At 30.9% G+C, this 25,361-nt stretch overlaps 1 protein-coding gene across 1 annotated transcript in view; it reads right to left on the bottom strand.

Annotated features, from left to right (window-relative positions):
* LOC129216759 (cilia- and flagella-associated protein 251-like) overlaps nt 1-25,361 on the bottom strand; it is a 53,338-nt gene that overhangs the window by 4,575 nt on the left and 23,402 nt on the right. The window contains exons 11-22 of the mRNA XM_054850976.1: nt 22,423-22,605; nt 21,167-21,226; nt 19,961-20,058; nt 14,370-14,509; nt 13,555-13,770; nt 11,483-11,626; nt 9,842-9,924; nt 8,297-8,486; nt 6,358-6,449; nt 6,124-6,255; nt 3,411-3,519; nt 1,120-1,210 (exon numbers count right to left, since the gene is read on the bottom strand). Coding sequence (XP_054706951.1) covers nt 1,120-1,210; nt 3,411-3,519; nt 6,124-6,255; nt 6,358-6,449; nt 8,297-8,486; nt 9,842-9,924; nt 11,483-11,626; nt 13,555-13,770; nt 14,370-14,509; nt 19,961-20,058; nt 21,167-21,226; nt 22,423-22,605 — 1,538 coding nt within the window. The remainder of the gene's footprint in view (nt 1-1,119; nt 1,211-3,410; nt 3,520-6,123; nt 6,256-6,357; nt 6,450-8,296; nt 8,487-9,841; nt 9,925-11,482; nt 11,627-13,554; nt 13,771-14,369; nt 14,510-19,960; nt 20,059-21,166; nt 21,227-22,422; nt 22,606-25,361) is intronic.

Below are 25,361 nucleotides of genomic sequence, written 5' to 3'. Positions count from 1 at the left end.
AACCAAAATAAAAAAGAGGGATTTTTAGGTGAATATTTGTTATCAAGAGAAGTATATGAAGCATATTACAGTGGTCTATACTATCCAATCTCTTGTACTATTTGAGCTAGTAAAAATTACAGAATGCTGAAATTGATCATTTGAGGCAGTGAGAAGCAAAGGGATGTAAGTGGCAAAATTAAAAATTTGGATATAATCAGTACACATGGTAGGTGAACCTCTCCTCTGTCTTGGGGCAAGAGACGGTACTAGTAGCCCTTGTAGGTGTTGCTATACAGCAAGATTTAGAAGGAAAAAAAATTTAATGAAAGTCTACATAGGATCTTATATTTAAACGTGTTTTACCCAAAACTTGAAAATATCCACTTACATCCCTTTGCTTCTCACTGCCTCATTTCTAAAACTTGCTCAAGGAGGTATAATAGGATCCCTGTAGGAGGATTTCTATACAAATTGAGAGGCATAAAGAAATAAAACAGAAAAAAAGGAAAAGAAAATGATGAAACAAACAAGGAGAGGGGAGGGGACACTTTTCAGAACTCATTGCATTAGGGAGTTGTGTCAAAGTGCTAAAGACAAAATCAGGACTTACTGTACATTTTGACTCTTGTTAGTCATGACTTTTTACAATTGTGCAACTTGTTGATAAACAGTAAATGTTTGTGCATTAATCATCAATCTTAGAATATGTTCTTAATCATATGGGAAAGGGGGTAGAATGTGGAACTCATCCTATCCACCATTTTCCTTATCTAGATTACATGTTGCCACAATGTGCCAAACTGCCATGAGCGTACTGTATTTCATACTTGATCATACTCAGTAATAATACATTAGGGATGATAATAAACTGGTTTGCAATGGGCGAAAGAATGAGGGAAAAAACTTCTTGTTAAAAACGCAAAAATATATTAATAAATATAAAGTTTCAATTGTAAATCATAACAAAATCTTAGTATTGTATATGCATTAAAAAATTCAGCTTAAAATTATTTTTTTTCCTCTTTTTCTCACTTTTTGAGTGATATGATTGAGTGTCAACATATTGTTCATAGCATAGCGAATAGCAAAATGTATTATGGCTTGAAACTGAATAGGAATAAAATATATATACTGTACATTTCATAACATCCAAGCAATTTAAAGTTGTTTTCTTCCCACCATACATGTATTTATTTTCATGCTTAATATCATTCATCATCAATTCCAGCTACAAAATATTAAAACAATTAATTTATAAAAAAAATAAAGGAATGAAAAATTACCCCTGAAAACATTTTTACTAGAATAATTTTATCATGTGATCTGTACACCCAAGTATTTGAAATGATGTTAGTCCTGCTTAATCGAATATCGTCGGTTCCATGAAATATTATTTGATTAAGGAGAGGTATTTAATAAAGAGGGCATATTTTCTTTACCTTTATAAATTGATAACATTTTTCTTAAAATGTCACAATTATAAATTATTAGCTATATAAGGGAAATAACTAATTTTGTTCATAAAAAGTTTTTTGAAATTGGCTAAGTAAACAACAAAATAGTTTACTAATTTATTCATATATTATAGTACGTATGAAAATTATAAAAAAGTAACTTTCAACTTGAGTTAAGAAATGTTTGTTTTAGCACTTCATTTCCGTACAATATTAATTGGAAAAAATTCTGTTATATTGGATCGCTTGCTCCAAGGTCTTTTGGGAATACTTTTCCCAAGTCCTTTTCTCCTTTCTCATCAGCAGTGTTTTACAATTAATATTTTTCAATGTTCTTTTGTCCGAAATATGTATATGCCTTTGTGTTATCTAATTTATTTATCGACACTGCGCTATTTGTAGTTTTTTGTAAAGGCAACAAAAGAAATTAAATAGAATGAAGGAAATGTTTGATGAAAACAAGTTTTTTCACGCCCGTTGGAGGCAAAAGATATTGTTTTATATTTTTATGTCAACAATTGTTCTTACTTAACTTATTTCCGATTTATTAAAAAAATTTTTAAAAATATTTGCAAAAGCTAATAAATATTACTTGATTATCCGTGTAAGTTATTTGATTTAACGGGGATGTTTAACATTGCGTCTTTGGGGAAATATTCGGTTCCGGGAGGTTTTATTCCTAAAAGCGGGGTATTCGTTTATCCGTTGCCCAATTAAGCGGGGCTGATGGTATTCCATATCATTCGGAAAAAAAGGACTTTTTCAGAGATGTTTAAAGAAATATCTTCTGTTTTAAGAACACATGCTTAAGCACATATTTTCAGAGGGAGGGGTACTGCAGAAAGCTGGATTGGAGCCTGTTATTGCTTTCTCAAGCATGTAGAAATATTTATATCAAAATATTAAATACAGTGAAACCTCTCTGAGCGGTCACTCCTCTCTTCTGTAAAATTTCGGCCATTTAGAGTGGACGGTCGCTTTAAAGGGTTTTCATTACAGTAGCAATGTATTTTAAAAATACATAATATAAGCATGTCTAACACATAAAATGAAGTTTGAAACCTTTCTAAAACATTTTTGAAATTTTTTAAAACCTAAAAGAGAAATAGTATAATTATTATACCTTTATTAATTATTGTTTACCTTCTTCAAAGAAAAGATACAGTTTCTGACTTAAGTTTTTTCCAACAATTGTTTTCAAATTCGTTTTTCAATTCAAATGTTTATCTCCAACCAATTTATTTGTCATTGCATTTGAATTTCTGATGATTTTATCTATTGTCCCCAGAATCACTTCAGCTGAGAGTCGATTACAAGCCATATTAGTAAATTGATTGTCAAAACTGGAATTAGTGCCTGAAAGGCATAAAAAAGTATTTTGTTCAAAAAACGTTAATAATGCACACAGTGAACTGATAAGTTAATTTCAACCAATCTCAAATTAATATTAGATTTGATCAAAAAATGCTTATTTTCGCTGACAGTTAACTAGAAGTCATTTCTCTTAGTCGGCACTGTAGTTATCAAATCACTTCAGTGCTACTTGGTGCTGGAATGAATTTGAAATGCTACTCTATCAATCTTATATTTGAAGTATGCATTAAAGAGGTGAGTGGTAAATTGAAAGATTTTTTTTTTCTTTTTCCTTTCTTCCTTTTTCTCCTTTTTTTGTATTCCATCACTGATTTTTTTTTTTTTTTTTGGAAAAAACGTGTTTACCCAAAAAATCTTTTTTTTAATGTGAAGTCTGCTTAAGTTAAGCTTTGAAAAATAAATATGTATAAACTCAAACCACACATGATTTGTAACTAAGACATTGAAAATTTTGCTCTCTAAATAGATACAAAAAAACAACTGCCATCATGGCAATCTGAAAAACCAGAGCAACATTAACTTTGGTCAAGTGAGGATAATAAGCAATCTGTGATTGCTCAAAAAAAAAATTAGAGAGATTGATTTTTAATTGTTTTTTACATTTTTGACTGTCAAGAAACATCCCATTGCAGCCATTACATATTCTAAGCAGTTTATTGGAATTTCTCCCTTAAGTACAGGCTCTTCACCTCCAAATTTCAATAATTTCCTAAAAGTAGAAGAAAAAAATTCATTACATAATTATAAAAAGAATTGTGTCACAAACACATATTGTTACACTGTATCTTTGCAAATTAGTAATATTTTTTTTCTTTGCAAGTTTAGGTTGCAATGTTGTTTTTCCGCACTTATACAGCTAGTTATATTTGCTAAATTTTTTGGCTATAAGTACTAGTCGGGTACAAAATGAGCTTTATGTAACTTTTAGGTGTTTTGCCGATTTAGAGAGCTAACAATATGATAGCAAATAAATTTCAAGTTATATTATATATGTGGCATGCAGCACAATGATTTGATTTTTATTATTGCGTAATAGGGCCAACATACTTTTACCAGACTCTGGTTCAATTTAAAAAAAAAAGAGACATTTCTTTTCGGCAGAAATGACATTTTGACAGCAAAATTACCATTTGTTTCGGCGATAACACGCAGTTTGAGCAGTTGAATATCAAAATGAACCTCGTTTCAGAGTTCAAAAAATGCAAAAAAGCGAAGACAGAGGCTTAAAAATTACACTGCTTAGCAAGCATGGTTTAAAAAAAACAAAGAAATTATAAACAAAATAAATGGCATGTTATTAAAAAGATTTATATGTGTATAAAATGGTCACACTTAAAAAATTCCGGTAATTTTAACAGAAGTGCAATACCTATTGACACAATTTGTATTGTAGAGCAACAAACATATTTAAATCAAGCTAATTTTAGTTTGTAACAATTCTAAAACTAGTATGTTGTGGCCGGGGGTCATGGCACACCAACGAGGTACGGGGAGATATACCGTATCTCACGGTGAGCAAGACCCACACATTAAGGGGTAAACTCCCAGTTGGGCTGACGCCCAGCACGGGGACCTTCCCCGGCGCAATAAGCACCAAGTGCGTCCGTAGCATGATACGACTATCGACCGCCGCACCCAGCCGTGCGGGGGGCCCGCTACGCGGACCCCCCGGGCGGTGGAACCTAAGGCCTACGGCTAAGAGGTGGGGTGCGTGCGGAGAAAAGTATGTTGTGGCCATCACGAAACTTTCTTCTATATTTTTCTTTTTTTTCTAATCCCTCCCCATGCTTGACGAGGAAGCAATATTCCCAACAAAATCAAAATTACACATGCAAAAACTTGACGACCATCTCAATGTCTGAATTATTGCAAAAGCAAAGCAAAGAGCGAAAATTGAAAGTTATTTTAAAAGCCTTGCTTGAATTAATTACAAATTTTATTTGTTAACAAACATAAGATGGCAACAGTTAAAAATTTTAAATCATTGAGATAATATTTCCGATCAAAATCACGAGAAATACGCAGACGACAATCTATTAGGATTTATCTTTCTTATTGTTGCATTAATAAAGCTATTTTTATTCAAAAAAAAAAATCAACACCTCTTGGAGCGATTGGCGTCAAAATTGAACCAAAGCCTGTTTACATATGGATTCACATATATTCCAAATTTCAACCAGAACGTAGCATTACTTCTTGAGATAGGGCACTCACAATGGAAAAAAAGAACGGGTGATTGCGCTACCCCCCTTTTAGCTGTTGACACCAAAATAAAATCAGCTCTTATACCCACTAAGGGCTACTTGCCGATAAATTTTTCTTTCATTCCGTTCATTATTTCTTGAGATACAGCAGTTACAATTGACGACAAAAAACGTTCTATACCTCAACCCCCGTTTGAGTTATTGACACCAAAATTGAATCAGCACCTGTTCCTGTTAATGGCAACATATGGACCAAATTTTGTTTGATTCCGCCAGTTACTTCCTGAGGAATAGCAAGCACGCGTAACTCAAAAAACGACCCATTGCTCCACCCCCCTTGGAGGAATTTGCGCCAAAAACCAATGGGCACAAGTTCCCATAGCGGCACATATGTGTACCAAATTTCGTTCAATTTCATGCGGTAGTTTTTGCTGTAGAGCGGCCACAAAAAACTGGTCACCCACAGACGTGACACACTCACATACACACACACACATACACACACAGAGACAGACAGACATTTTCCAAAAATAGTCGAAATGGACTCAGCACACCTCAAAACGTTCGAATCCGTCAAAATTCGAAATTCGAAAACTTGTACGAATCCAATACTTTCTTCTATATATTAGATATAGAAGAAAGTAAAAATAAACAAATTTCGACCCCAGTTTCTGTTACAGCAATATTTTTAACTACAGAATAACTACTCCAGAAAATTAGGTTTGCTAGTAAAGACAGGGCAGTATTCCATTACATTTTTGGAGGCAGAGAAAGTTTTAATACATGGTTTTTTATTTGTTTATAGTTAAACAGTATTTGGAAACCTCATTTGACGAACTTGGAAAAAACTAATAACATTTTCAACATGTAACTTTTTTATATCTATATTTGGTTGCAGAACAAACGCTTTTTCGACCCGATGAATTAGAGAAACTTTATCGCCACAAAGAAGGAACTGCCTAATTAACTTAAAATTGGGAAATATACTTTTGTTTTTCAACTATAATGAAACATGATAAATCTAAAATGATGAAACACCTTTCTTTCCATAATATCAATGTTTCTTCATGCAAGAATACTATTCTATTAAAACTATTTAAATTACTTACAACTCTAATTCCAAGGAATACACACTAAGTATAAGTCTCTTCTTCATTTCTTCAGGATCTTCATTAGTTGGAAATAAGTTTTTGAAGCCATCAATTCCTTCACATGCTTTGATTTCTTCTTCAATCAAGGTTCTTAAACAAAAGGTTTAAAATATAAAACAATAGTGATTGAGACTAATATCCTAAAATTAACTATTATAAAAAACAAAGATGTAACGATCAATTCATACATACAATGGATCAATTTCATACATATAAACAAAAGAATCCTCTACTCCAGCAGTAAATACAAAGTTCTGATATCTATCAGGAACCAACATATTAATCTGCAAGATTTCAAAGATTAACAAGCAATTTAACACTTTATTGACATTTTAAGAACAGTTCTTTAAGAAAAATAAAAAAGTTATTTATGCTTTATGAAAAATTTACTATTGGTTTTGATGAACAGCTAAAATTGATTATTTAATTGAAAACTTCAGTTTGTATCTATGATGAGAAAATAGCTGATTTAAATTATAATTGTCAGTATAATAATAAATAATTATACTAATAATTTAGGACGTATTACTAATACTAGCAGGCATCTAATCCAGGCATTTTTTTAGGTCTCCATTTTGTGAAGGAACAAAATATTTTTTTTGGATTTTCTTTACTTTTGTAAAAAAGTATCATGAATTTCCCTTTTTTTCTCGGAAAAAAGTTATATTAGGTAAAAATTTAAATGTTCATAAAACTTTAAAATTTAAATGTATACTATCTTTTTTTCTCAGAAAAATCTTTGATATGATACACAATAATGTTCTTTCAATCACTAAAAATATTGAAAAACAGTATTTACACAAAAACAGATTCCCAGGGTAAAAAAATCTTCAAATTTGTGTCATTGAGGATACAATAAATTTACTGGCAAAGAGGGAATCATTAAGATACTTTTAAAAGTAATTCCCTTTTTTTTATTTCTTCAAACAATTATTTTATTATAAAAACAAATAAAAGAATTAAGCAATCAAGTGCTTATTATTATTATTTTTTTTTTAAAGCTAGCAATTTTCCAAACAACAGGCAGCTACCAATAAATTTAAAGTACTAAAATCATATTAGCAATAAAATTAAATTATCAGAATAAATAAAATTAGTCATCCTAAGTTCGCATATATCAAAATAACATCCATTCTTTTAAATGATTGAAATATTAGCAAGCTGTAAAAAGATTGAAATGCTAAACACAGTAATTTTAAAAAGTTAATGTAAAATTAGTCATTAACTTACATGACATGATCGCCAAAAGATTAAGAAAGGTTACATAAAAAAAATGAAAAAATCTCAAATTTTCATAGTTTGCAACGTTTTATGACTTACAAAAAATAATATAACAATAATAATTATAATGATGAAAAAAAATTCCATTTTTTTCATTTTTTATTGCCACTCTACCTGTTCTTAATTACTTATTAGACTAATTTTATTTTCAAAAACCTTAATAAATTTAAGATAAACTCTGGTGAAACTTAATTTTTCCTGGTCATATTGGCTTTGATAGACTCGATTGCAAATGGATTAAAATATTTTACCCCCCCCCCCCCCCCAACCCCATTATCAGTCAGTCCCATTGTCTATCGATAGCACAAAAAAAGTATGGAAAGTATGTTCCTAAATAGAATTTTCTTCTCTTTGAAGAATTGTGTACAACGTATACTGATTTCCCTTTAATGTTTACATCTAGTACTCAATAAGAGACCTTGTAAATAATTCATGTGAATCTAGCTTACATCCTTTATAAAGTGCACATAAGCAAAGATGAATTCTCTGGTAAAATTGATCTCTGTCAAGTTCTAGTACAAAAACTGCTATGCTTAGCACAGAACATACTGTGTTTTTGACCAATTTGAGAACTACTGGTTTGGAGGATCTATAACTACAGAATTATGACAATTATTAATATCTCTGTTTCCAATGTTTTAATTCATTCATATACTAAATTTACTTTTAACACATTTTAAAATGGGCACTACTGATTGAGATAAAAACTTTGTCTAACTACCCCAACTGTAAGTTAACAAACATTACTGTATATTCGACATAGATGAATTACAAGATACAGTTGTGTAACTTCCTTAGGAAAAAAAAAGTTCCCATGCTAGAATTTTAAATTTTACAACTAAAAACTTACTCCTTTTGGATGACTATCCACAGCCAAACTAGTATTTGGGTTTCCATCAATAGGATATTTAATCAGGCCCACCATCGTATCAGTTTTAAAAATGAAATATCTCAGAATATCTTCCTTTAAGTAATCCAAACATTTACGTCGACCACTTGTAAAAGAAAATAGGAGTTTCTCTTTCTCAAGAAACAAAACTCTGTAAAAAAATAAACCATAGTGAAAAATTACAATCCACTCAAAAAGATTGAACATATTTTTAAAGCCTCAGCTTTCATATGAGTGGGAAAAATAAATTTTAAACACTTTGTTAATTATAGATTATAGTAAAAGAAATTAATTGAACATTTAATTGCTATATTTAACTAGTTGCAAACAGGGGGAGCACAGGGAGACACACCTGTTGACCTGGGCCCGAGCATGAAGGAGGCCTGAGATTTTTAAAATGATAGGTGAAATATATATAGGGACATAGGTTAAAAACAACGTGGAACGGGGCTTGTAAAAGTCATTTTTTCACACAACATTTCTGCACATGCCCAGCTTGCAAAACATATTTGAGATGAGCTAGAAAAATACTTATGTCATTTTTAAAATTATACTGAAAGTAGCTAATTTTAGTCAGACAAAAGCTTTCGTCAGATGTCTGTTTTACATAAGCACTTTTTATTTATTTTATTATTATTATTTCTTTTTTTTTTTTTTTTTTTTGTAATGAATAAGGAGTTTTTCGTAACTGCATAACATATGTTTACGATAATAATTGCTATTTATATAATTTTTATACTGTTCTTATAAGCAACTTACTACGAAGAGGAAAACATTTCATTTTTACAATCCAACTTTTAGGAGAGTTCATGATCCCCCCTCCCTCTTCCTGAATCTGCACCTGTCAGACTGGTTTGAAAAATGAGATTTACATTCAAATATTGTGTTAATGCTTCAGACGTATGATTTGAATGCAGGAGTTATGTAAGAAAGTCACATTGAGCTGGGATCCAAGGGATAGGCCAGGGGGTCACAACTAAAGACAGCCCAAACCTGCTATTTGGGGATTTCTATTTCAAGAAATAACCTGGAAAGTCTTAAATCCCCTATTTATGCCTAAGAATTACATTTGTGAACCCCACCCTTTCCGATTTGTGAGCTCATATTCCAATATTGACCCCTTTCAAATCCAGAAACTGGATTCTGAAAAATGTTAAACTTCAAAATAAAATTTGATACTCAAAAATTATATACCTATTTTTACCAACAAGTGAGAACTGATTGCTTAATTTATACTTTTAAATTTGAAAATTGCATGGTATTGGTTAATTTTTCTTCCATTCACATTCTTTTGTACTATTAATATTCCTTAATCAAGCACTCTCACACTCAATCTTTTCTCAATTACACATTTTCAGGGGCTTTTCTAACTGATGTATTTTTTCATTTGCTCCTCATAAAAATTGCTTGTAATGATGTACTGTAATAATTATACCAATGAATAAATCCAACCCTTAGTAATAAGTAATTTTTTTTTCTCGAAAAGTTAAAACAAAATACTCCTACCTTCTAATAGGCTCCTCAAATATTGGCAATGAAACCATACGAATAAGCTGGTCCTCTCTTGTACTATAAATTCTCATTTTATCCTAAGAAAAACCAAAACTATAAAAAGGAAACTACAACTTTCTAACTTACATAGTTCTTAAGCTACTTTTGTTAATAAATGAAAAATATCAACGTAATCAAAGCAAATTTTCACAAGATGGCAGACATGTTTTGAGGTTACAAGGAACCACTTCTCAAAATTGGCTTTGTACGATATCAAACCCAGGTAATGTCTATTGTTCATTGAATGTGAAAAAGACACTAGAAACTCTGAATAAATTACATTTAACTGTTTCTAATTTTGTTATTTTTAATTTTGATTCCACTGAGAGACCAAGAGTCCCGAATTCTTCTTAGAATAATCAAGTTGGGGTGTAGAAAACTTCAAGAGCACTTCTTAATATTTCCCAAAAACACAAAAGAAAATATTTATTCAGACCATATTTGCACCAAATTTAAAGAGCTATTGAGTGAAGCAACTTTATTAATCTAACGTTTTATACAGCATTACTGTACTTATTATGCCTAATTAATGTCAATTGCTGAATTTCTTACATAAAAAACCATTATACAAAATTTAAAGGCTTAATAAGTTATTTAGAAAAAAAACACAAAAAAAAGAAAGAAAAAATGGTTAATAATGTTTAAATATCCAGCGAGATATCCCTGCATGACATGAACATTTAATGTAAAATCACTCTTTTTTTCTGTGAAGGAGGAGTGTCCTACTTGAATAACAATGTCTCTTGAAACTATTTTGGGAGGTTTGGACATACAGCAGGTCTTCGTATTTTCAATGTAAAAGTGTTTGGCAGTGTGTCATCCATGTCAGTGTCCTCTTTGGTTTTGTCTTCCATTGTCAATTTTAAAAGCTCTTCTTCCAGTGAGCTCTGAATTGTGTGAATTCAATAACTTTACATCTGGAAAGAGCTTTGAAGCCAATCCGAAAAAAATTTACGATATTTTCAAAACTATTTGAAATGAATGTTTAAATTTAAAAATACAGTTTTAACGACAAAATAGCTACATTCCAGTAAACTTTTATTTCATTTTCTCTAACCATACCTTCTTAAAAAAAGTTTTAAATAAATTCTTTATAATAGTGATCTAACAAAAGTTAAAAGTTTTTAAATTATCAGAATAGCACAACATAAGAAACATTTTCTTTAAAGTGAAAATAAGAGAATTCCATTATTTTATCTAGACATTTACCGTCTCCTTTTTATTACTGAAATTTACAGAGGAGGGGCACATGGCCTAGATCAACAATTTTGCTCATTTCTGATATGTATACTCAAACTTCTTTTCATGCGGTGGATAGGGACCACATAAAAAAAGTTTGTTTGTTTGGTTTATAAATAACTTTGTCCATTTTATAAATACTGTCATCAATTGAGTACCAATCTGACTGAAATTTTCATACCCTGCACAAAAAAGTTTGAACAAAAAAAGTCGCGCAAAAAAAAAATGGCACAAAAAGAGGTTTGGGTGTACTACATATCACCACAGGAAAAACTTAGGATAAAAGTTATACATTAAATAGTAGAATAAATTTGATTTATTTTAAAGCATATTAAATCATCAGATTTAAAATCTTACATCATCACTAATAACAGCAATTAGCTCCTTAATGCCGAATAAAGGGTACCAGCTCATGCATATGGGCACAGGTTTCTTCTCAAGAATCATTCGCTTTGATAATTCTACATCATTAGCTTTTGAATTACTTATGTCATATTCTACCTGAAAAAAGGTTCAAATTAAAGACGTTATCAAGAAAGCAAATTTGTGTTACTTTCTGTTCATATATTTCTTACTGTAATCATTTTAGTACAAACTTGTTCAAAATTTAACTTTGACAGAAAAAAAAATTAGACAAATTTTAATAAATCCTTTTAACACAAAACTACAATTGAAGATTTTTTATTTTTATTTATTTATTTTTTTTTATTTTTTTTTTTTTTTTATGTGGCATTGCAAGATAAGTCAGAAATGAAATTTTAAATATACTGCAATATCAAAAAGAGAGAGAGAGAAAGCTCATTCCAACAAAAATAATAAAAACTTCTGTGCAGTAGTGTAAAAGGAAGTACCAACATTGATACCACAAATTGGCAGAGAGCAGCATACATGTTTTTCAGGGCTATAAGGAACCCCTTTTTCAATCTCAACTGATGGATGAAAAGACATGTGACAAAATTGTTTGAATTGTACTGGGCTGAAAAAAAATCATTTGCTATTGTTCGTTTTTTACTTTGGTTTTAAGCATAATTTTACATCAATTTGACAGTAAGAAATACTTTTGAAATTCCTACTAATCAAAAAATCTAATTTTGTTAACTATAAGTTTGTTTCAACTGTCTATGTTGCTTTGAACATCCCATAGTTAATTCTTTGGGAACAAAAGAAACAAGGCTCAGCGGTATTTTTAAATGCTAGCAGCCATTTTGGATTTTTAAAAAGTTATTTATTAATTTTAAACATTTTTAAAAGTGAAGTTTTGTTTTTTTTTTTAAACTTTTAATTTTTCTTTGTATTTTCACCTTCTTAAATTTGTTCTCTTTTATCCCATATTTTTTGTATATTGTTGATTCCCAGATCTTTTATATAACGTTTTACCGGCTATTTTGACTTGCATTTCTCTTTCTGTCTTTACACCAGGGATTTTCTTGCCCTTGCAACAATAATATTTGTTAAGAAATAATTATCTATATCAGGGCTTCCCAAACTTTATAGCCAACAGACCCTTTTGTAAACCAATATTTAGGGGGGCCACAAAAACGCCTTTCCCTGTCATGTTTCTTAAAGAGTTTATCTTTGGAAAAAATATATTACGGGTCATTCAAGACTGATGTCACAAATTGAGAGGGAAGGAGGGGGTAACAAGATGTGAGCCAGCAATTAATTTGGTTGAAAGAAAAATGTTTGAAATATATAGCATGATATAGCATGATATCTGACAAGTAGAGGTGAGTAGGTAAGGTGAAATGTGACACTTTCTTGGCAAAGAATAATGAATGGGGGATCAAATGTGAAGAAAAAAAAGTGTGATATCATTTATATGAACAGCCCCTTAATATTATAATCATGAATCAAAACCACTGTATAGAACTCAATTGATTAAAATTTGAAATTCTTTGGGCAAATATGCAAATTTAAAAAAAAATCACATAAGCACATTTTGTGAAGAGTGATTTCTCAAACTATTATCACTTTGTTTACAAGGTATGAGTTAAGTATTTATAGGTTATGATAAAATTACAATCAATTATGTGCTGCCATCACTTTATAATTCTTTTTTATGTTTTACATTTCTACATTTGTTTTTTATTTTAAGTTAGCCGCAAATATGGATGAAATTGAAATGATTATTCAGATTTTTTTAGCATAAGTTAGAATCTAATCAATTTAACAGTTTAAAACAAACTTATAAAATTATGCAAGTTCTAATTGTAAAGAGCAAATAATTTGAGAATTAAATCTGGGAAAATATTTCATCAAACATGGAAATGGGATGAATGAAAATATATAAGTTTAATTCAAGAGTTTTTATATTTGAAATGAAAAAATAATAAACTAGTGCAGGAAAAAAAAGGTAAAAAAAATAGTGAAGACTGTACATCAAAAATCAAACATAAGGAAGTTACTCTGATTATAAAAGGAATACAAACCAAGAACCGATCTTCTCCTAAAGTGTAAAATAAAACAGATCCTTCTTTGTCAGCTTTATCAAACAAGCAGTCCACAATACGTCCATTATGTTGCCGAGTTTTTCCACCATATGAAACAAAGAGTTCCTCTGTAGGGGTATTATTTTCCATAACTTCATAAGTTTTCAGGGGAACTAATAATTGAAATCTGTATCTGGTAATAAATGATGCAGAGTCCTATAATGCATAATGAAAAGAATATAGGATTTAGGGTGTTTTTCTTTAATCCTTTTACAAAAATGTAGGACTGATAAGAAATAGATGACGGCATTGATCCTTGCCCTCGCCATAATTAAATAGTTATCCTTCAAAGCCACTACTTTTAACTTTCCAGGAAGATTAATTCCAGTTTTCCAGCTTACATTATGTAAGCGTAAATGACAAGGATGTGCTTCAAGCTTCATTATATTGATAATTTTAATATCTTTATAACTCTAACCTTGAATGTTTCCAGCATTTTGATTTAACCTTGGGAATACTTTAATGTCACTAATTTACCATTAGAGAACATTTAGGATTCAATAATATGAACTATAAAAAGCAAAATGAATAAAGATATTTTGTCCATAATTTTAATAACATCAACAATTTTTCAATGATACTTTTTTAAGAAAATCCTCATTGAGAGATTTGTGATAGAGTAGTAGTTGCTTGTATTAGAGATGATTCAATGCAGTAAAACAAAATGAGAGGAGAAAAATGATTCATAAATGCAATACACATAAAAGTAGAAACACAATTATCTAAAAGCGAACAAAAACTTAATTGTAACTTACAACAACAATTAAATGCTGTGAATCAGGAGAAAACTGGATCCTAGTTGGACGGTGAAGAACTTCTTTGTCCGTGAAGAAAGGCTTTCCAGAGAAGACAATAGCATCAAATAGTGCAACACTACCATCAGACATGCCACAGGCTAAAACAGTATTGAAATAGATAAACTTAAAAATGTAGACTTATATGCAGGGGAGTTCGAAGAAAAATGGCGGACTCCGACTCCTGGATTTTGAAACTTTCAACTCCGTTCCCCCCCCCCCTCCAATTTCCCCTCCTCCTGGGAAGTGGAAAAAAAATCTAAACAGGTTTTAGAATATTAATTCATTTTATAAAGTTTTCACGCGTTCTCACCAAAACTAATTTGAATTTGCTGCCCCTTCAGAAGTTTTCACCCAGGCTACGGGCCCCAAATTGCTCCCCACTCTCCCTTTAGATCAGGCACTGAATTTACCATTATATAGCTGATGCTTTTGATCAAAAATCTATGATTCTTCGAGTTGTATAGTTTTAAAGAGTAAATCCGTCAGTGTAAAGTTATTGCTTATATGTAAATCGTTTTTTCTAAGTTATAGCATCATCTTTTTACAAGCAGGGGAGCTTTTTATTATATTATTTTACATTCATTTTAGTTTTTATTAAGCACCTTCTTAACAACATTCTGAGAACATCTGAATTCTTCCTGAAAACAAAAGTCTGTTTAAATGTATATAAAAAAAACTTTTTTTTTTATTTACAACTAGCAATTTCATGTTCTACTAAAATTTTAATAAGTGATTTAGTTTTTACCTTTTAGAGAGTCATTTCTTTTATTATTTTATAACTGAGATCAGAGTAAATAATACGTAACTATTTTTATTTGAAAGTGATAACTTTAAATTAAACTATTACTTCTTTTTAGAAAATATTAGACAACAAATCAGCTTGCTGACAGTCGCTATTAATTAAAGAAAGTTATAAAAACAAGCAAATTAGATGTTCTTGATGGAGGTAGCTGTTACAGAAAATTCGATAATCAAGCCAACTGATTGCCAATGGCAATTTATTTTCTAATCAGTTGGTCTTTCTACCTGTAGACAAACCAATTGATCATCACTCTTTAAAAAATGTAAGGAAATGCCTGGAGTCAGAGTTGTCATGTTTTCTAACGACTCTGACTCAATTACCAAAAATCGATTCAACTCAGACTCCACAGCCCTCCTAACAAGTGGGTTTTACCAAGACACCTCTTTAAACATTAATGTTCCCACAGTCGTTATCCCACAGTCCGATTCTATATACCCACTTAATTATTTTAGTACAAGTAAAGCACAATTAAAAAAATAACAACAACCTTAATTATATTATACATATAAAGGGTTTCCATTTTAACCTGCAAAAACCTCTATTTTTGCAACTGTTAGTCCTAGATACATATTTCCAATTGCAAAAATGTCACAAAATCAGATGCAGGGTTAAGATATTGAAAGTTTGATGCAAAAGTTTAAAAAAATGCAAAGTAAAATGAGTCAAAAAGTACAAAGTTCAACTTTTTATACGGGCCCTATGATGCATAAAACATAATATATGTGTGTATGATCCCTAACAATTCAACAGTTTGCGTTGGATTCAGGCCAAATTTGACAGGGAGGTACTTTTGCACCTGGGAAGATCCACCAGATGTGGTCAAATGCTAAAAATATTGAACTGTTCAAATTTTAATTTTAGAACCCAACTTTCACAACTTTTGGCAGGTTTATTTTCAATGCTTAAAGCAAGGAGCTACAAGTTTTTTTCTTTTTTTCATTTGGTATTTGGTAAAAATCGGCAGAAACTGGCAAAAACTTAAAAATGTCTTTAATAACTCAAGTAATTAGTAAATGATATTTAATTTGTTTAAGTAAACAAAAAATTAAACATCATTTCATCATTTAAAAAAATAAAATCCCATGCTAGTGGCCTTGATTTAATTTAGAAAGGGAACTTTCCAATTACAGAGGCACGTAGTATTTGGATTAATTTAACAAAGGATAAAAAATCATACAGAGGGTGCTTAGGAAAGAGGAGTGACATGCAAAATTAAAACAGGCATTACTAATTGAAATTTGCTCACTTATATCCTTCCTCTCAATTGTTTGTGATTGAAATTATCATGTCATGTGCTTCAAGAAGAAAGTGCCGGAATTTTACTTGCCTAAATTTTGTACCTAATGTCACAGCTTTGCAAAACAAATTGGCCCCATTTCTCAAAACTTATTTTTCCAGACAAATTTTTACCACAACCCCAGTTACTACATGGTGAACCAGTTATACAATAGATGAAACATTGCTTGCTCCTTGATGCATTGTCTGCTAGTTCTTGTTTTAAGAATATTCTAAAATTTCTTATTTGTGCGTAGTAAATTGAGAACCTGTTTAGATTTTTGAAACCACCTTTTCAAAGAGTCAATTGCAGGGTCCAAACAATGTAACATTTGATTTTGAATTGTGATAATTTTGTAATAAAATTACAGTACTTTGGTTAACAATTAAATATTTTTTCCATGCATTTTCAGTTGTATATCAAGAATTAATTTTTCATTTTGTGAGTTTTTGCCATGCCGGTTTTAACCGGTTTCTACAAGTGGTTTTAACCGCTTCGGCAGAAACTCGCCAACCCTGAGAATTCAAAAAGCCACCCTCTGTACACAAATGTAATTTTAAGAACACTTGTTAATCGCAATATTTTCCACCAAAAGATGTCATTGACGGCAAGTGAAAAGTGGTGTAAGTCACAAAACACTGCGTTTCATATCTCTTTGAATATTGGTCCGACTAATTACAAACTTTTTGTGTTGGAATTGTTTTTCAATGGAGACTATCCCCTAAAGACAAGTTAGGGAACTTAGAGCCCGAAAAAAATTATATATGTATGTTTTTGACTTATTTTTATTTTTGCTTCTGCATCTGATTTTGAACATTTTTGCAATTGGAAGTCTACATCTAGGACTAACGGTTGCGAAAATAAAGGTCTTGCAGGTTAAAACAGAACACCCTGTATGTAATAGCCAATGATCGAGTTACGCTCCTGACATCATCAACAATGAAACTCGCCACAGCATGATAGTTGGATAATTCGCAACTCCAGCGCTCGAATACGCTACCTTGTGGTGATTTACAAAACTGCCGAAGAAACTAAAACATTGCCACGTTGCGTTCCACGTGTGTCTGTTGACGTAAACACAGGCAGTTTGTTCTGAGTATTTATTAACGCATTCGATGAGTTTAAGATTGCTTTCAGCTACAGAGATTGTTTCGTCCCGTAATAGTATTCTCCAGCTTCTCAAAATAATGTTAGTTCTCTTTATTTTCTTTGAAAAAGTGAGTTGATTGAGAAATGGTGAAAGCGAAAACTCTGGATTAACAAACTTGGATAACGTCATACAAAGTAAAAATTTTTATTGTTTTGTATGAATTTGTAAGAATATGAGTTTTTTTAATCTTAAATTAATTTAACTAACCATATTTTACAGCAGCATTTAGTTGATATGGACAGTATGCAAAACATTTTCTTGAATATATTATCGTAGAACAAAATGAAAAATGTTTAACCGAGAAAGAATTTACTTTATTCTTTTTATTCTCAGCTGAAAGGTTTCGCCAAATTTGTTTAGGGTTATAGTTTTGGTATTGTGCGAGCAAAGGAGCCTTGGCGAGATTTCGCGTTTTTAGTTAAACCATTTTTAATTTTTATCATGAGCGGAATAAAATGGTAGTAAGATTACAGAATTCCATAAGTAAAAAGAAATAATGGTCAATCAACTGAAAAGAAAACTACCACCATATATCCGTAAGAACTTTGCAGATGATTTGCATAACATGACATAATTAAATTGTAACTCGGAAATTAGAAACATCTAAACAGAAAAATTTTAAATTAACCGATTCGGGAATTCGAGAGAAATAACTCAGCTACAAATGCAAAACAATAAGCGCTAGCCAAGCAAAGCAAAGAAGTATCATCTTCTTTTGGTAATAATTTGTAATGTCACATTAAATTTTCTAGCATTAATTGTAATTCTTGTCAGGCCACAATTATTATTTTGTTTTATCAAGAATCGATAAATATCGAACTCAACATCGTGAAAATGGCTGCTTAGAACTACGAACTACGTAGTTTGCATTAATGTTGTAAGTAATGCTTCTTGAATTCTAATCTCTTTCTACATGGGCCAAAATATCCTCAGGACTTAAAATATTGATTAATAAAGGATAAAACAAAAAAATCATACATACGAACAAAAATCACAACATTTTTGGCATTTTCTTCGTTACCACGTGCGTTTGTTTTAGTTTTTTCGTCCGCCATTAGACAGTGACTGCAGTGCCCCCTATAGTTCGTTGGAGTTACGAATATACTTTCGTGATGTTTAAAATGCTTGGAAAGGCATTTTGTGACAAGGCTGAACTCGATCCAGTATCTTAAGTGTTTACTGGTGAAACTGTGTCATTTCAGCGGAATGAAGAAACGAGAGTTTCTTCATTTCGCTGTACTGGAGTTTAGGGGCAATCCACTGGAGTTAGGGTTAAAATTTCAATTATATAAATATCACCCAACAGGCAACTGCTTTGTTCAAATGTAGATGCAATTTTCACCCCTCAAATCTTGACGGACGATTTTCTAGCATTTAGAGAATTATGAAAGGTTTAAAAAGAGTGTGAAACAATATTACCATAATCATGATTTTTCTCTTTCAAGTACAATTTCCTGCTCTTCAATATCAGAAATCAAAATAAAATAAAAAATCAACAGTTATTTAGACACTGCCAAACAGCAAATTATTATTCAGTATTCTGAATTTGATATTAGAAAATCTGGTGAAAAAAAAATAGGTGCAAATATATTATAAATCAGAAAGAGGCTGAATATAAGAAACATTAGAATAAGAATTTCACTAAAGTTTTCAGAGATAATATTATCTTCAAATAAAAGATAAGACCTCATGGATTGAGAATGAAGATTTTCAGCAACATTGAATATTTATGTGAGGGGAAGTAACAGTTTTAACATAAAAATAACTATAATAATTACTTGAAATTTAATTATATTCTTGGCTTCTTTTTTGCTGAAATACATGTTTCTGCAATGAACTTAAATATGTTATAGGATTTGCATACATTTAATTACATATTATTTGTTTATTCACATTGCTAAACAAAAATATGTATGACATTATGCAATTTGACATAAAGGTGAAAAATTTATTAGGATGTGTTGAGGTTGGCAACAGTCTGCCAATCAATCAAAAAAGAAAAAACTTACATCAGCTGATGAAAAGATTTTATTTTGCAATTCAGTTCCATCTCTGATTTTAAGACTGTAGCAAAGTTATTTTAATGTTTAAGAGCTCTGTAATATTTTTGCTGAATGAAATGTTGCATTAAGAATTGTGTAACCATTATAATTATCTAAGAAAGTATTATCTTAGAAAGCTGATGTGATTCATCAGGTAGATGATAGTTGAGCCTGAAGCCTTTTTGGCCCCAAATTTTTTAGTGTAATAGAATTAGAAAGTAATACAAAGAGAATATATATGAAACTCAAATATATTTATATGAAACTCAAATACATTACCTATGAAACTGCCTTTAATATCAATTGCCAAACATTCAATTTCACAACATGATGCTTTATATGAATCTTCATTGAGAAGTTGTCTAGAGAAACGACATCTTAATAAGATTAAGCAGAAAAAAAAGTTGTAAAAAAATGAGTAAAAACACCACGGGCAATTCGGGGGAAAAAGCTTTTTACTGCTATTCCTGAACACTAAGTCTTTTTCCCATAATAAAAATTCTTAAATTAAATGAAAAAAAAAAAAAAGATCCTAGAAATAGTCAGAACTGTCTTTTAGAAATGTATTACTTAATTCAGATCCAACCAATTATTTGTTGTTGAAAAATAAAATATAGAGTGCCCAAAAAGTCCATGACACATTTAAAAATTCATAGAAAAGCAAAAAATTGTGGTATAAGGATGCAGTTTGCCCAAAAATACCTCACACGTTCACAAATATTTTTTAAGTTTATTTGTGTAGCATTAATAGCATTGAAGATCTGAAGGTACATATGACTCAACTAGCACTAACTGTTCCCGTTATGCAGTCTATGCTGACTACAATATAAAAACCATATATGAACTTTAGTGCCCTTTAGATGTGGTTCTAGCAACAAATGGAGCCCACATTGAACTTTGGTAATGAAAATTATTGTTTTCTATTTAATGAAATGATTTAAAACCTCACATTATGTTTTTTTTTTTTTTTCTTCTTCTTACTGTGATGGTACAGCACCACCTTCGCGCAGTACCGTCAATACAGCAAAATTGTACAGCAAAATTTTGAGGGGGGGTTTTCTTTTTTATAATGGCATAAAATATTCATGAACCTGTGAAGTATTACTAGGCAAACTGCATATTCATACGACAATTTGTTTTCTATGAATTTTTTTTTATGTGTCAAGGATTTTTCGAACACCATGTATTTTTAAAATACTTTCTGTAAAATAACAATGGGTTTGGTTATGCTACATTTTGACAAAAATTGTACTCAAAACTAAGTATTTTTCAATTAGTTTTTTTCCCACCTGGAAGACAGCCCTTTTTGTGTACTCTATGCTAAATTCACAACTTTAGCTTTGGTAAATTTTTATATCACTGGATGTGTTTGATTTTTGCCCAGAAATAGCCATAGGTTACTATGATTTCAGCCAAAATTTAAAAAGTATTTAGAATAGAGGTAAGGAAAACATTATAAAAATATTGGGCCAAAAAAAATCATACCTCGTGTTATAATTCCATTTCTTCAAATTTCCATTTTGATCACCAGTGTAAATATATGGCCTAAAAGTATGGCAAATGCTTTTTTACAAAGTAAAACAAGAGTTTTTACATAAATTTTGTAATAATTTCAAAATTAAATCAGTTGATATGTTTTAGTGAGTGTAAAGTTAGTTTTGAATAAGAGAAAAGTAGCAAGAAGATTTGCATCATTTTAAGCAAATTTTCAAAGCATTTTTTTCTCCCTTTCTCCCTATGTTTGTTTTCTTCTTAAGTTTTATATTTTTAAAGGTACCGTCTTTAAAGTTAGATAAGGCTTAAAATGATTTTTGAAGAAAGTTTTGTTAAATAACATTAATCAAGTAGAATAAACAGGGTATTCGCTACATTTTGAGTTTTGAAACCTATGACTTTCCTTGACTTTCGGCATAGTGCAGGTAAATAGGCCTTTTTTTTTTTTTTTTTTTTTTTGAGTGTTAATTTTTTACAAAGTTGAGTTTCTGATTTTTGTGATAGAGTTTTTGAATATGTGACTCAACCAAAGCGAGAGCTCATTTGCACTGCTCAATCCTGAGTGAGACAGCTTTGGATTATCACTCCCTCAATCCTGAGTGAGGGAGTTATAATCCAAAGCTGTCACCAACACCTCAATTAAGACCTGAATGTCAATCAAACACATTGTGTTTTTGCCATACATTATGCAAAAATGCAAAATAATATGTGCATTGCAGTTCTTTTGAAAATTAAAATCAACTTTCTAAAATCAAATTTTATTTGAATTAAATAAAAATAATAATAATAAAATAGACAAACTTTTAACATTTGTTTGTTGAATTACACTAGGACAAACTCCATTAATAATGTAAACTGATTTGAATAATTGGGTAATAATAATTTTTAAATTGGATAGCAAAAAATAAAATAAAAATAAGTTAACAAACAAATCAAAGAGAATCAACATACATAGTAACCATTCCTATGAACTGGACAAGGAAGGAAAGGAATAAACTATAATTCAAACACAAAATGTAGTTAAAGATCACATAAATATTTGATAGTTATTTGAAACATGAGCCACTGACAGTACAGCTCTTAATTGAAAAATTAAGTATTCAAATCAACGAAGTGTGGAGGAAAATCTCTAGTATTACATGGTCCAACATCTGGCATTTAAACTTGGCAGGAGTTGAATGTATAGGATTGCTACTTAAAGAAAGACATATTCTAGAAAAAAAATTATCTGGACAATAACTACTTACCAAGTAGGACTAACAGCAACACTTTTTATTGAATGAGCTGTTCCAGAAAGGATATCTTTTACTTTTCCGGTGGCTGTATTTACATAACCAGCATAACCTTCAGTTGTACAGACTAAAAAGTCCGTAAATTCTACTGCATCATCATTTTCTTCTTTGCTCTTTCCAAATACCTTGCGAATTGCTCTGCAATGAAAGGTTTTTTTGTTCAAAAAAAATTTTTATTAACTAACAAATAGAATCATGAAATTATTTTCATTTACAGCTAAGGTATTACTTAACATTAAAATTCTGACTAAAATGGTAATAAATGAATATGGTAAAAAGAAGGGAAGCCTCTGTCTCAAAGATAAAAAAAAAACTTTCATTTTGTTAAATTTATTTCATTAAGTTCTAAAATTAAAGAAAAATGAAGTCAGGAAATAAATTGTAGAGCTCAATTGACTTGAGGTAAAGTAAGCTTTCAAAATCTGACATGTGAAAACATCATTTTTCTTAAATTAAAGTTACACTTCAAAAATATTTCCATCATTATGGAATGCTTTGAATTAAGATCTTTTAACAGTTATAACAAGGACTCGTTAATTGCGTCAATTCATTTATCTGACACATGAATGGTTACAAAGACCTAATCAGTTTGATTGTTGAAAAGTCTAGCAGAATATAAAAGCTTATTGATTCTCAGAGCAAAAATAACTAGACCTTCTCAGAAAACGTAGTGAAAGATAGAATCAGTCAGCAAAAATTATTAACTTGTTTCTTTGAAGTACAAACTTTTCAACCAAATTTCCTGATATAACATCAACACATTAAAAATGGCCCCTTTATGTTACATCATGAAGTAAATAAGTTTTCTACTTCAGTTTTAGAAATGTTTTTCCAGGGTGATTTTTAATAACCAATGAAACTGTATCCAATATAAATCATCTTAGGCTAATCTGATATCATCAAATTTCAAAATGAAAAATATATTATTGCTAGAGTCAAGGACAAAATTGGGGAGGCAGGACAGTCATTTGTTCAATCAGGGAAAGGCCAATGTCACCGGATTTTTGGAACAATGTAAGTATGCAGTTGTGTGTATGTTGTAGTTTTTCTCTATAAAATGCATTAAGTATATACTCCCCCCTCCCACATACACACATTTGGAAAATTCTGAAATGTTGGACCTGAGACAACACCTTTTTAAGTTTTAACTTTTTCACCATGTATGGGGTGGAGGTTGTGCATAACAACACTTTTTAAAAAGAAAGAACACTTTTTCTGAGGAGTTAGTAGAAAAGGGAAGTGGTTTTGGTGCTGTATTACATACTGTTACATTCATAGTGGTATTATGAAGATAACCCAATTAAACACCAATAACTTTCCCCTTTTCAATGATCTCCCAAAGAATAAATATTTATTATCAAGTTCAGGCACAAAGTTACCAGAGTCAAACTCACAGATTAGCTTAGTAATTGCAACAATCATGAAGTTTTTTTTTTTTTTTTTGATTTTTTTTTTTTTCTTGTTTGGTTTTATTATATATTTTCTATTTTGGAAGGGGAGCAGCTACCCTCCATTGCCCCCCTCTGGATATGCCCATAGCTGGAGTAATTCTTTTACGCATATTACAGTTTAATATAAAGAGACTCATGAAATACACCGCCAGCTCAGTCATTTCCAGCCGAGGACTGCAGTTTCATGCTTATTAGCACTCATCAGCCCGGCATAGGAAAGTGACTGAGCTGGAGATGGAAAACCTCTCATGGAAGCCAAGAGGGCCAAACAAACTGGTAGCTAATGTAGAATTAGCACAGACCAGCCGAGTGACCGAGTGATGGTTTGGTTCAACTCAAAAATTGATGGCAAGGCATGGTATACTCAGTAAATTACCGCCCTCGGCTGCAAATGACTGAGCTGGCGGTGTATTTCATGTATTTCTGCTTTAGCCCTGGCTAAAGGGCGGTAATTTACTGAATATAGAGAGACTCGTTCGGTTATCTTGAGTCAAGAAATTCTTATTCCATGACTTATTTCATTTTGAGTACTTTGACAGGAAAGCATCATTCCTGGACAATTCCTAAAAGTGATAACCTAGTACCTGCTTAGTGGATCGCAGAAAATTAGGAAAATTTAAATCAGGGTACTTGATGAGTATAAAAGTACAACAGCTAATTCATCTATTTGAGCTACAAAGCAAAAATTACAAAGTCAGGATCAGAACATTGGAAATTCTGACTTTGAGAGAATAAGTAACTGCTGGAGTGCAAGTAAGGCTTTTTTATGCATAAAAAACTAGACAGTTTAAATATTTTTTGATTAGCTTCACAATAAAATACAATTAGTCACGTACATGATGTTTTAAAACATTATATATTCGTAGAAAATATTATATTAACATAAAATATTTTTTAAATGTACAGTATGTGGTACGTATACAGTCTTAAATACAGACAAATCATAACTCAGAACTTTTTTCCTTTAGATTTTTTTTTTCACAAATAATTTAAATGCTCAAAATTGCTATCATTTGGCTATTACTTGTTGAAACACAGTACTTGTAGCAGATTTTTTTTTTTTTTGTTTCTTCATTGCCATGTGAGAAGCAAAGGGAGGTAAGTGGCAAAATTAAAAAATCGGAGATAACCAGTACAAATGGTAGGTGAACACTTATACCTCCTCTGTCTTGGGGTAAGCGACAGTACTAGTAGCCCTGGTAGATGCTGCTGTACAGCATGATTTAGAAGAAAAAAAATCAATGAAAGCCAACCCAGGACCTTATCTTTAAACACGTTTTACTCAAAACTTGAAAATGTCCACTTACATCCATTTGCTTCTCACTGCCTCTTGTGTAAATTAACATTTTGCTATAACTGTGCAGCAATCTTTTAGCATCCACTCTTAGTTAACAATAATTACTTTCTCATTAGTATACATGGCAAAGCATACTGAGCAATACT

The sequence above is a fragment of the Uloborus diversus genome, chromosome 2, assembly GCF_026930045.1.
Source record: "Uloborus diversus isolate 005 chromosome 2, Udiv.v.3.1, whole genome shotgun sequence".
In the NCBI taxonomy this organism is placed as follows: domain Eukaryota; kingdom Metazoa; phylum Arthropoda; class Arachnida; order Araneae; family Uloboridae; genus Uloborus; species Uloborus diversus.
Note: the sequence above shows the minus strand (reverse complement) of the source record. Positions and strands in the feature narration are given on the sequence as shown.